The sequence below is a fragment of the Bos indicus genome, chromosome 11 (assembly GCF_029378745.1).
Source record: "Bos indicus isolate NIAB-ARS_2022 breed Sahiwal x Tharparkar chromosome 11, NIAB-ARS_B.indTharparkar_mat_pri_1.0, whole genome shotgun sequence".
Classification (NCBI taxonomy): domain Eukaryota; kingdom Metazoa; phylum Chordata; class Mammalia; order Artiodactyla; family Bovidae; genus Bos; species Bos indicus.
The window spans coordinates 10783671-10796706 of NC_091770.1; the positions used below are offsets into that span (position 1 = coordinate 10783671).

Sequence of the window (13036 nt, forward strand, 5' to 3'; positions counted from 1 at the left end):
TACCATGATATGACTTACCATGGGTAATTTTTTGGCTGCGCTGGGTCTTCACTGCTGCGTGAGGGCTTTCTCTAGTTGCAGCAAGCAGGGGCTACTCTGTTGCGGAGTGCAGGCTTCTCCTGTTGCTGGTCATAGGCTCGAGGGCACATGGGCTTCAGTAGTTTCTGCTTGAGGGCTCTAGAGCGGGGGCTCGGTTAGCTGTGCCTCACAGGCTGAGTTGCTCCACAGCATGTGGCATCTTCCCAGATAAGAGATCAAACCCATGTCTCCTGGCATTGAAAGGTGAATTCTTAACCATTGGACCACCAGAGAAGTCCCTAGTGTGGGTACTTTTAAAATTCGTAATGCAAATGAGGCCTTCCAGTCTAGCAGGCTATATGCATCATTTCTGGGAAATGTTTTTCACTTTATCTTCTCTATATCTTACTTCTTTTTTTTTTTTCTTAAAGTGGAACGCTTCCCCAATTTGCATGTCATCCTTGTGCAGGGACCATGCTAATCTCTATATTGCTCCAATTTTAGTATATGTGCTGCCAAAGTCAGAGCTGCCTTCTCTGTTTTCTTCTGGGGGAACTTCTATTAGCTGACTATTTGATTTTCTGAAATGTACCTCTTAAGTTAATTGTATTTTTGTCTCTTATTTTCCATTTTTAATCTTTTTTGTTTTTTTTAAATCACAAAAATTTTCTCAGCTTTATTTCTACCCTTCTATTGGTTTTTTGCTACATATTTTATATCTATTTTTTCTGCTCTATGTTTTTAATTTCCAATAGCTAGCTCTTTTCTGAATGGCTGTTTTTCCCCGGCACTTCATTCTTTTTTTTTTTTTTAATGAATGCATTATCTTTTCTCTATAAAGTTATCAGTTTTTAAGTTTCTTCTGTTCTCTATATCAGCTGTTTTTGGTTTTGATTTTCTCCTGTTTGTTGGCACCTTTCCCTCTTGTTAGATGTGATCTTGGAATGTCTGGTGATCTTTGCCTGTTGTTTAGAACTTAAGATTTGAGCACTCAGAGCGGATGGAAACTGCTCATGTATGGCAGACTTGTAATAAGGCGGTCACTCACCTTGTTATTTTTGTTTAGCTTCCCCTCGCTGCACAGAATCAGGTTTTATTTTTCTCCATTTTTTTTTAAGCCCTTAAAATTTTTTTTTTATTTTTGGCTGTGCTGGCTCTTTGCTGCTACACAGGCTTTCCTTTCGTTGCAGCGAGTGGGGCTACTCTCCAGTTGCACTGCACAGGCTTCTCACTGAGGCGGCTTATCTTGCGGAGCACGGGCTCTAGGGCTCCTGGGCTCCAGAGCCGGGCTCCAGAGCCAGGCTCAACAGTTGTGGTGCACAAGCTTAGTTGTTCGAGGTACGTGGGATCTTCCTGGACAAGGGATCACTCCTGCATTGGCAGGTGGATTTTTTACCACTGAGCCACCAGGGAAACCCTATTTGTCTCCATTCTGACAGTTAATATCTTTGAAAGTTTTACTCTCTCATCTACCATTCATCATCCCTCCCCTTCTCTTGTGGGTTTTTAATCTTTGGGAGTTTATCTGTTTTGGTAGGGTTTGGGTGGTGAGTAGAGATATAGACATGAGTTCAATCTAGCCAGTATAATGAGACTTTGTCAATTAAATGAGTTTTGGATTTAACATCAGTCTGGTAAGCTTGATTTTTTAGGCATCACATCCCAGAATTGCAGGCCACTCAGAGCCCTAAGCCATGATCTGGACCCACACAGTCAACTACAGACACTCCTACTATGGAGAAAGCCCTTCCTAGGATCCTGTCTGAACCACCTTTCTAGTGTAATTCTAACAGCTGCCCCAGAATTACATCCTAAAACAAACTCATGAATGTTATTCCCCTCTTGGAAAGTTTGAATGGCTTATGGCCTTGAGAATCCATTTCCAACTCCTTGTCAAGGCCTCGTGTGATCTGACTCCAGCTGACTTTTCAAAGCCTCTGCCATGTTCCACTCCATTCTTCAGTGTGCCAGCAGTTCTTGAGCACATACACATTTATGCCACGGTATCTTGGTCTTTCAGATTGTTCCTTGGCTGTAACAGCTCTCCTGCAGCCTCTATGGGCAAATCATTCTCGAAGCCCCATCTCCTCAGTAAAGCCATCTCTCCCAACCTTACCCACCTACTGAATTACTCCTTTAGCTACAAGGTACTTTGTAGGACTATTTAGCATTTATTTCATTTATATCATGCTATGTGAAATACAGATTCCAAGAATGGTCTCCTCCTCCTTCCTGAAAGTGCCATCTGCCACCTGGCCCATGCTCCCCAGTTTTGCCTTTGCAGGCGAACCCAGCACTCCCTAAGCTGACTGGAGCCCAAGATAAACTCTGGGCCTGCACGGCCCTTACAGCCCCCACATGAAGCCCTTTCTATCAGCCATCCCTCCACTTTGGAGTTGGAGGAAATGCCGCGTCAGGCCACAAGCTCTGGCTTTATGAGCTGCCATGGAAGGGTTAGATGATGTACAGAAGTGTAGAGCAGTTGACTCCCATGGGAGGAGCCTTAAATAATGAAATGCAGAAGAGAGAAGGGAGCCTGGCAGGTGGATTTCCCCTCCATTCTCCCTTCTGTGGAATACTCTTGGAATGGCTTTTCCTTCCAGGCCTTCCAGAGAAGAACCAACCTGCTGAGTGAACACATATACCAAACAACCTGTCTTTTTGGCTCACTGTGAAGCCTGTTCCTCACCCTCACCGCTCTATTATTATATATCCCCAATAGAATTGTTATTTAGTCAATAAGTCATGTCTGACTCTTTGCGAACCCACGGACCATAGCCCACCAGGGTCCTCTGTCCGTGGGATTTCCCAGGCAAGAATACTGGAGTGGGTTGCCACTTCCTTCTCCACAAGTAGGTGGTAGTGGTTGCCACTGTATCAACATTAATGACTTCAGAAAGTGAGAGTAAAGTAGAACTACCTCAAGAGACCAACTGTGACCACATACACAGAGATTATAAGGGAATATTAATAGCATCAAAGAAAATGGAAACATCAGAGAGCCCTCTTTCCATCTGCTAGAGGTTATGTTCAAGAGAGAACATTTTCAACAGCCTGACACAAGGCATTTTTCTATTTCCTTATGAAGCAATTCAGCAAATTTAATTTCCGTTTTATTTAAACTATTTTTTTAATTTAAGTATGGTTGACTTACAATGTTGTGTTAGTTTCTGCTGTATAACAAAGTGAATCAGCTATACATATATATTAAATATATATTCTATTCCTTTTAATATTCTTTTCCATTATGGTTTATCACAGAATATTGAATATAGTTTCTTATGCTATACAGTAGGATCTGTTCTATATAAATGATGGAATCACAGGATACACTATTTTTATGTCTGACCTTTTTTCAGCATAATTTTGAAATTTGTCCATGTTATTGTATGTAGTAATAGTTGATTTCCTTTTTACTGCCGAGTTGTGTTCCATTGTATGGATATACAGTTTGTTTATTCACTTAACAAGGGTTTGGGTTGTTTCCAGCTTTTGGTGATCACAGACAAGTCACTTTGAACTGGACTTTTTTTATGTCTATTTTTTAATCAACTCTACTGATAAATTTTATAAGATGTACTCTTTAAAATGACATAATTTGATGAATTTTAACAGTAGAAACAGTGTCAGACTTTATTTTTCTGGGCTCCAAAATCACTGCAGATGGTGACTGCAGCCATGAAATTAAAAGATGCTTACTCCTTGGAAGGAAAGTTATGACCAACCTAGACGGCATATTCAAAAGCAGAGACATTACTTTGCCAACAAAAGTTCATCTAGTCAAGGCTATGGTTTTTCCTGTGGTCATGTATGGATGTGAGAGTTAGACTGTGAAGAAAGCTCAGCGCTGAAGAATTGATGCTTTTGAACTGTGGTGTTGGAGAAGACTCTTGAGAGTCCCTTGGACTGCAAGGAGATCCAACCAGTCCATTCTGAAGGAGATCAGCCCTGGGATTTCTTTGGAAGGAATGATGCTAAAGCTGAAACTCCAGTACTTTGGCCACCTCATGCGAAGAGTTGACTCATTGGAAAAAGACTCTGATGCTGGGAGGGATTGGGGGTAGGAGGAGAAGGGGACGACAGAGGATGAGATGGCTGGATGGCATCACCAACTCAATGGACATGAATTTGAGTGAACTCTGGGAGTTGGTGATGGACAGGGAGACCTGGCGTGCTGTGATTCATGGGATCGCAAAGAGTCGGACACGACTGAGCGACTGATCTGATCTGAACACAGGTTCCCTTGTAATTAACACCACATCAGGATATAGAACATTGGCTTCATCGCAAAGGTTCCCTTGGGGTTTTTTTTTTTTTTTCCAGTGTCTCCCACTTCCCCATCCCTAACAACCACTAATTTGCTTTCACTCTAGAATAAATTTGCTATATTTGCAATCCCTATAGTTTTGTAGAAATGGAATCATACAGTAACAATTTTACTTTGCTTTTTTGCTGAGCATGTTTTTAGATTGATCCATGTTTCAAGTATGTTCATTCCTTTTATTACTGAATAGTATTTCATGACATGAATTCACTACAATTTGTTTATCCATTCATGTATTATTGGGCATTGGGTTGTTTCCAGTTTGGGGTCATCATGAGTAAAGCTGCTATGAACATTCATGTTCAAGCCTTTGGGTGGACATGTTTTCACTGCTCCTGGTTAAATACCAAGGAGTGAAACTGCTGCGAATGGTTAAGTATGCACGTGCAAGGGAGTGTGCTCAGTTGTTTCAATCGTGTCCGACTCTTTTTAACCCTATGGACTGTAGCCTGCCATGCTCTTCTGTCCATGGGATTCTCTAGGCAAGAATACTGTAGTGGGTTGCCATGCCCTTCTCCAGGGGATTCTCCTGATCCAGGGATCAAACCAGCCGTCTCTTGTATCACCTGCATTGGCAGGTGGATTCTTAAACACTAGCGCCATGCATTTAATTTTTTAAGAAACTGCCAAACTCTTTTCCAAAGTGGTTACACTATTTTTATTTTATACTCCGACTAGCAATATGTGAAGGTTCCAGTTCTGGATGTTTGCACTTGATATTTAAAAATTTTAAGGCCTTTCAAATTTCAGAATTCTTATGGGTATGTAGTAATAACTCATGTTTTTAATTTGTATCTATTTCCCTGATGACTAATGATGAGCATCTTTTCATGTTTTTATTGGCCTTTCATGTATCTTTCCTAAAATGTGTTCAATTGTGTCATCTATCCTTAATCAGGTTGTGTCTCTTACTATTTTCGAATTGGAGTTGGTTATATAATCTGGATACCAGTCTTTCCTCAGAATAATTTCATATATATTCCCACTGGGCTCAAGCCACAAGGTACTCTTTGCTCTTTCTTAAATGAGGCCATATCTGTTCTGAGTCTTTAAACTCTCTCTGTTCCCTGGAATTGCCGCTCTTCAGATACACACAGAACCTGCCTCCAGACCTCCTCCAGTCACAAATGGCCCTTTTTGGTGAGATCTTTCTTAACCATCCTATTTTAAATAGTAATACTCACGGCCTGACATTACCCCCTATTCTCTAGTTTTTTCTCCATAGCACATATCTATCCTATTTATTATTTACCTGTCTTTTTGTTTAAAGAAAAGTATTGACCCAGATGAGCCCCCAAGCATAAAAAACATGGAAGAATAACATGTTAGAATAATATGGAAAAAAACATCCATTTAGCGGATGACCTCGTCTTTCGGAGGCTGATACACTCAGGGATGGCAATCAAACCTGTGAGCCTGCTGGATGAAGGGGTTGTACTGTCACTTCTCTCAAGTACCCTAGGCAGATCGCCGAGCGCTTTCGGCTCCAGGAGATCCTGGCCAAGTGGACCTCGCCCAGAACAAGAAAAAACTGAGTCCTGCTTGCCTCGAAAAAGAACTGTAGAATCTCGAGCAGCGGAGACATATGTAGAGCTCATCGGAGCCATTACTTTTCTTCGCATAGGACGAAACACGATGTCTCGTTCAAGGCCAAGCGGCTTAAGGACGCGGCGAAGACCCACACGCCGCCACTCTCATCGGAAGTGGCGGACCGAGCCCCTGCTCTCCTTCGGGTCAGCAGACGCGACTCATGCCGGCGAAACATTCAGTGTAAGGAGGTAGCCGAGAACCTTCCTCCCACCCCGACCTGAAAAGACGCTGCAGGGTCGGGGAGGGCGAGAAAGGAGCGCAGCTGCGGCCGATCTCCCGGAAGTTGAGGGCTTTGTTTCCGTGGGGAAGATCTTACGAGACGGACAGGGACGCGACGGTGAGTACTCCTGGCACCACAGCCCTGGCCGGGTCGGGCGGGAGCTGGAGACCAGTGATTTTCCAGATGATACCTGTGATTCTCGGCGCCCTCGTTTATCGAGCGTTTGCCAAGGTCGGGTCCTGGGATGCAGCCCGGCAGTGATCGGCTCAGCCTCCCTTCGAGGGCGGACGATACAGCATTCTGATGAGCCTGAGACTCACCAAAGTTGTAACAGAGGAGGTCGTAGGAGACTGGTCCTGGGGTCCTGGGAGCGCTGGTAAATGGGCTCTTACTGGCCAGTCGAAAGGAGGGAGGATTAATTCAGAGTAACTGCCTGTCCGAGGGGGCGTGCTGGGTAGGGACTGGGGGTGGTGACAAGCTGGAAGGTCCAGTGCGGCGGTGGGGAAATGAGCGCGGTCTGCAGGGGTGAGCTAGGAAGCGGAAGAGAGAGGAAGGTCTCAGATCACAGAGTTTGGGACCCCGTGACATAAAGGGACTTTATAGTAGGGCAAGATTTGGTGTACATTTTGAAAAGATCACTTTGACTCTCGGGTGGAGGTTGGATGATAGGAGGGAAGGAATTGTGAGGCGACCTCTTCTAAGAGGTCACCGACGTTGAGGAGAGAAGGTGGCCAACGGCGGTGGCAGAGTAGGTATGGAAGAGAATTGGACCCTTCAAAATGATACATAAAAGTTGAGAAGAGTTTTGCATAAGATATGGGATTTGAGTGGGAGGTAAGTATCCAGAGATGGTTCGAAGTTTCTGACTTAAGTGAGTGAATTATATGCTATGTTATGCTAAGTAACTTCAGTCGTGTCCGACTCTGTGCGACCCCATAGACGGCAGCCCACCAGGCTCCCCCGTCCCTGGGATTCTCCAGGCAAGAGTACTGGAGTGGGTTGCCATTTCCTTCTCCAATGCATGAAAGTGAAAAGTGAAAGTCAAGTCGCTCAGTCGTGTCCGACTCTTAGCGACCCCATGGACTGCAGCCTAACAGGCAAACCAAAACCATTTTTGACATTTGATAGGCGCCCTTTTCCCCCTACTGTAAAAACAAAGACCACAAAAAAATTGTTTCCTCCCTGGTTATATGTACTCATTATCTTTTGTGTGCTCACTGTAGAAAATTAAGAACATGCAAAAATATTTTTTCTAGAAAACAAAATTATCTGTAATTCTGCTACCCAGGATGGCCATAATAAAGATTGTGTGGCCCTGTTGTGCCAAGACATTATTCACCATTTTATTTTTCCAGATTGTAACAGAAAAAATCAGATGTAATTCCAGCAAGTCAAAGATAACATTTTGTTGTTTTTTTCAGTAGTTTTCTTTTTGTGTACATTTTTAAAAACCCACATATTATGCACATTTTGTGTTTTATTTTCCAATCAGATGTTAAGTACTTAATGTTATTTATTACTGTATTTACACATCCTTAGCTCCTCTTCAAGACTACAGTTTTTAGTGGTTGGTCAGGAAAGCCACTGTAGTTGGGCCTATTACTAGTTAGGTAGGTTTTCAACCTTTTACTCTTAGGATGATAAGAAAAACATCTTATTACATAAATCTTCAGATTGCCAATGTATTCCTTCAGACAAATGGTGGAGATAAAACTTCCTAGGTAAAAGGATAAAGTGAACCTATATAAAATTGCTTCACCTAAATATCTCTCTGAGACTTGAAATTGTTTTAAAGATTATATTTTTGCAGTGCTTAGTTTTTTCATTCAAAGATAGATTATGTCTCTCCAGTTATTTGTTGTTTATGCTGCTTTTATGTTTTTGTGTATACCCTGTTCTTTCCTTGTTAAATTTATGTCTTTAAAGGGTGTTACTATTTAAGAATTGTACCCTCTAGGCTTAAATTCCCATGTATGTAATGAATATCTTTGAGTTGTGTCATACTTTCTTCCATAAGATTGTTTTCTGCCTTATATTTATGTCTAGATGCTGCCAAAATATAAATAAAATGGTGAGATTAGAAAGCTAAAAATACTAAGTTGGAGTGAGGTTTCCTTAATGCTGTAAGTAACCTGTGGTCTAAAAAGTGTTTGGTATCCTGCTCCTAGTTGTCTGTTGAGAAGCTCCCCCTCATCCAGAGCCTGCCTTATCTGTACCACTAGGGGACCCGGTGTTGCCCTTGATCCTTTCCCAGGAAGGAAGCTAAAACAGCTTAGCAGGGTTAGGAAGACAGTCTGTCATGAGGCTGCCAGATGTTTTGGGGTGGATTTTTCAAGTTTAACAGTTTTACATCTTATTATTAAAGTTATGCTTTAATTGTGAGCAAGGATATTTGTTAGTGACTTACAGTTGTTAACTTTTGGTCTTTTGGTCTTGTGCAGTAGCATCCTGCTTATCTATGAAATGCAGTTAACACATCAGCTGGACCTATTTCCTGAATACAGGGTGACCCTTCTGTTATTTAAAGATGTAAAAAATGCTGCGGCCTTGAGAAAAAAGGCCATGGAAGGTGCCATTGATGGCTCATTAATAAACCCTACAATGGTAAGTACTCATGGCAATGAGTGAGCTTTATGGGAGTTTAAGAATCTGATGATTTTTCATGATGTTATGGGTTAGCCCAAAATTGTTATCTTCAAGTAAAAGGACTTGTCTAACCTGTAGAGTGGATTCAGATTTGGCCAGCCTTCAATTTAACAGTGAATAGAAGCCAAGTCGGAGAAGGCAATGGCACCCCACTCCAGTACTCTTGCTTGGAAAATCCCATGGACGGAGGAGCCTGGAAGGCTGCAGTCCATGGGCTCACTGAGGGTCAGACACGACTGGGCGACTTCACTTTCACTTTTCACTTTCATGCATTGGAGAAGGAAATGGCAACTCACTCCAGTGTTCTTGCCTGGAGAATCCCAGGAATGGGGGAACCTGGTGGGCTGCCGTCTATGGGGTCACACAGAGTCGGACATGACTGAAGCGACTTAGTGGCAGCAGAAGCCAGGTGCTGAGCCCCGCCCTAGGAGACATGAAAGGTGGTCTCCCTCTGATATGATGGCTGATGCCTAGATATCCATCTTCTTGTGTGACCTAGAAAATCTCTGTAAAGGAGGCATTGTACAGTGGTAGAATCACCAGGACTTAAATCCCAGTTATGCCATTTATTACAACTTTGAGCATGTGGTAGCCAGCCTTTATACAGTGCTTATTTGGTAAGTTCTTTGTATATACTGCTAACTCACTTAATCTTTACAACAACTCTATGAAGTTGTGAGATGATTATCTGCTTCTAAAAGATAAAATGCTAAGGAATTTGCCCAGGTTCCCTTGGTGGTAAGTGGCAGAGCTGAAATTCCAACCCATTCTTTGCCTTGGTTTCCTCATTTATTGCACATGAAAATAATAGAAGATATCAAATAGGGTACTTTTGAGTAGAATAGAAAATAAAGTTTAAATGTTGAGTATATGGCCTTTCCCATAATAATGGTCCTCAATAAGTTGTTTTAAAACTTTTTGTGTCTTAATTGCCTGCAGCTGTAAAATTCTGTGATTTTTCTAAACACCTAGGCCCTTGAGATTTTGACAATTTTGAAAATATAGAAATTGTGATGAAGTAAAACAGCCTGACCCTGGAGGGTACAGGGCATTATTCTTCAGAGTACTCCAGATTCTTTGTGTATAATGTTTTCTGTTCTCTTTGGTAGATTGTTGATCCATTTCAGATAATTATGGCCGCAAACAAAGCAGTTCACCTCTACAAGCTGGGGAAAATGAAGACCAGAACTCTATCTGCTGAAGTTATTTTCAATCTTTCCCCAAATAACAATGTAATTAGTATGGAATATATACTTTCTTTATATCTGTTGACCTTGTCATGGTAGCCTGTGTGTGACTCAGTGTTGGGTTGGAGCCTGTTGCTGGTAACAAACCAAAATAACAGTGAAGAGTGAGTGCTGGACAGAGAGTTGCAGTTTAGCATTGCCTCCTACTAGACAAGTAAGCTTTGGAGTCACTCACATGAAATTTAGCTAAATTGAGTGAGGATAGTTTTACTTGTCCTTCCTGACATACAGAGTCAGGAAAATGCTGTTTAAATCTCATGATAAAAAATTAGGTGTGGGTATTTGTGTGTTACCATGCGCATCTTTCGTTCTCCCTATAAACTCTTTGAGGATAGAACCACGCCTTTTCCATATACTGGAAGGCTGCTGGTACCTAGACTAGCTCTTAACACATGCTCATACACGTGGTACACAGGAAGAGTTTGTGTTTGAGATACTGATAGTAATCAAAGTTTTTGAGTTAAAAACATTCCACCTGTGCATATTTTTTAAAAAACCAACTAATTTTGCTGACGAAGTTTAATTATTACTACTACTAAACACAATCAAGTACTGCCATGGAGAGAAAGGTTAGGAAACCTGTGGCATGGTTTAAAATACATATGTTTGAAAAATCTATAAAATGTGTAGTAATAGAATTCTCCAGTATCTTGGGGAAAATTACTGGGTAATTGTTTCTTTGAGATTGCTGAAATAACTCAAGAGACTGCAGTTCATAAACACGTGTTGAGCTTGTCCCTGTTCCAGTCTAGGGTCAGAAATGTTCCCAAGAAAGGCAGATGAACAAGACAAAGTTCAAGTGCCCTAAGTTAATTGATATAATGGAATAATAATGCAAATCTGTGGGAACAAAGAAGCAATTCATTCTATAAGGAGGAAAGTGCTAAAGGAGTGACATTTGAGCTGGACCCTTGAAAGATGAAGGCAGTCCAGGAGGAGGACAAAGTGCAGGCACAGGCAAGAAAAGTAGGAAAGGATGGGAGGCCCACAGCCCCACTGGCTGGAGGGCAGGAGGGCGCGGCGAGAGTCACTGGGTCCAGGAGAGGGTCATTGGTGCATCAAAGTCCAGGCTTGATGCTGTGGGAATGAGGTGCAGCTTTGAGCAGGGAGTACTCCAGAGGCAGAGGTGGTAGAGATTAGGAAGGGACATTGCAAGACTGTAGGCAGAGAGAACCACTAGGATGTGAAAAATGAGAATCTGACCAGGAAAGGCTGCAAATGGGGAGAGGTTTCAGATGTTGAGACTACTGATTTTATTGTCTTTTTCACCCCTTAGATTTCAGAAGCCTTGAAAAAATTTGGTATCTCAGCAAATGATACTTCAATTCTGATTGCTTATATTGAAGAGGGTGAAAAACAAATAAATCAAGAACACCTAATATCTCAGGTAGAAGGTCATCAGGTTCCTCTGAAAAATCTCCCTGAAATAACAAATATTACAGAAGTCAAAAAGGTTTGTAAACCCATATTTTTAGAAAGAGCATGATAGATGTGGAATAATACTGTTTGCTTATTGATCACCAATGCTTCTATATTGTTTTAACTTTTAAGAAAGGTTAATAAGACTCTGATGCTGGGAGGGATTGGGGGCAGGAGGAGAAGGGGACGACAGAGGATGAGATGGCTGGATGGCATCACTGACTCGATGGACGTGAGTCTGGGTGAACTCCAGGAGTTGGTGATGGACAGGGAGGCCTGGCGTGCTACGATTCATGGGGTCGCAAAGAGTCGGACACGACTGAGCGACTAAACTGAACTGAACTGAAAAATGATTAGACATGCAAAGAAATGCAGATTTATGTAAGATATAATTAGAAACTTAGTTGGTAAAGACATTCTTTTAAAAAGAATAGATAACTTTAGATATCAAGCTTACATTTGAAATATAAAATATAGTATGAAGTTAATGTCTAGATGTGTGCTTTTAAAATTGGTACAAATGTTTTGATGTTTAGAGAGTTATCACTATAACTGCAGTTGAAACTTTTGACATAAGTGATGAGTTGCTGTCTACTTTGCATACCTTAATCACATTGTGATTCCATCCCATTATCCCAATAATTGAGTAATAAATTAGGTCACATATATGTATTTGTATAATGGAAATTAGTAGTGCATGAACATGTCAGCATGTCATAATCTGTCTTTTATGCTTACAGGTATATAAACTATCTTCACAAGAAGAAAGTATTGGAACATTATTGGATGGTATCATTTGTAGAATGTCAACAAAAGATGTTTTGTGAAATGACAGAAATATTAAAAAATTTTCAGCTTTTATACAAAACATTCATTGTTTTTCCTAGATCATAAAATCTATTATGTTGTAGAAAGTTTTAAAACACAGAATGGTAACAAAGGAAAGGAAAAAAAAAACACTCCTGGTCCTACCTTTTCATATTTTGAAAGATAATCACGGTTGTTGTTGTTATTGTCTTTTGTTTCTGTCCAGATATATTTTATTTTTATATAATTGGAATAATTGCAAACATTTATTGAATGTCTACAATATACTAGGTTCTTATCTAAATGACTGTATATCCATCAACTTACACCCTTGCACTTAATTCTGGCTACTCCAGCATCACCGTTCCAAGCCTCCTGGTTCCAAGTTTTTGTAGCAAGAATTCATTTAATTATCACAGCATCATATGAAGTACATTACTCCCATTAAAAGGTTGTACAAATAATAATGTGCGCAAGGTCACACAGCTAAAAATCATGTGTTATAAATGGTTTGGGATTTTTTTTTTTCATATTTTGTCTTAAAATATGGTTGTGTCAGTCAAGATAGAGTAGGTTACAGGCCGTATGTTCATGTTTTGCTGAGTTTGCTTGTTCTTAGTCTTTTCTATGCATGGGCAAACACTTCTGAAATATTTGAAAGTAAATTGCAGCCCTTGGGGCACTTCACCCCCCATTGTATTTAGTTGTCATGTCTCTCTCAATTATTTTTTAATTGAAGGAGAATTGCTTTACAGAATTTTGTTG

General features: G+C 41.0%; 1 protein-coding gene and 1 non-coding gene across 5 annotated transcripts; one reads left to right on the forward strand and one right to left on the reverse strand.

Moving 5' to 3' along the window:
- Positions 1 to 442: 442 nt before the first annotated feature.
- Positions 443 to 546, reverse strand: LOC139185975 (U6 spliceosomal RNA). The gene has a single exon (XR_011569555.1). It is a non-coding gene; the product is annotated as a U6 spliceosomal RNA (small nuclear RNA).
- Positions 547 to 6117: 5571 nt separating this feature from the next.
- On the forward strand, positions 6118 to 12332 carry TPRKB (TP53RK binding protein). Of its 4 annotated transcripts, none has more exons than XM_070798430.1 (5): positions 6118 to 6269; positions 8594 to 8756; positions 9908 to 10030; positions 11322 to 11498; positions 12205 to 12332. In XM_070798430.1, the coding sequence occupies exons 2-5, from the start codon at positions 8616 to 8618 to the stop codon at positions 12289 to 12291; spliced, it is 528 nt and encodes a 175-aa protein (XP_070654531.1). In that variant the 5' UTR covers positions 6118 to 6269; positions 8594 to 8615; the 3' UTR covers positions 12292 to 12332. The 4 variants fall into 4 exon arrangements, with proteins under 4 accessions (XP_070654531.1, XP_070654532.1, XP_070654533.1 ...); XM_070798431.1 differs by having other exon boundaries at positions 6265 to 6383; XM_070798432.1 differs by lacking the exon at positions 6118 to 6269 and adding an exon at positions 6276 to 6528.
- Positions 12333 to 13036: the final 704 nt, after the last annotated feature.

What these genes read in the sequence shown, in the direction of transcription:
- TPRKB (XM_070798430.1), top strand. Translation starts at nt 8,616, where the DNA reads ATGCAGTTAACACATCAGCTGGACCTATTTCCTGAATACAGGGTGACC. An exon ending in CATTAATAAACCCTACAATG is followed by an intron (nt 8,757 to 9,907) that starts GTAAGTACTCAT and finishes TCTCTTTGGTAG; the next exon opens with ATTGTTGATCCATTTCAGAT. An exon ending in ATATTACAGAAGTCAAAAAG is followed by an intron (nt 11,499 to 12,204) that starts GTTTGTAAACCC and finishes TTATGCTTACAG; the next exon opens with GTATATAAACTATCTTCACA.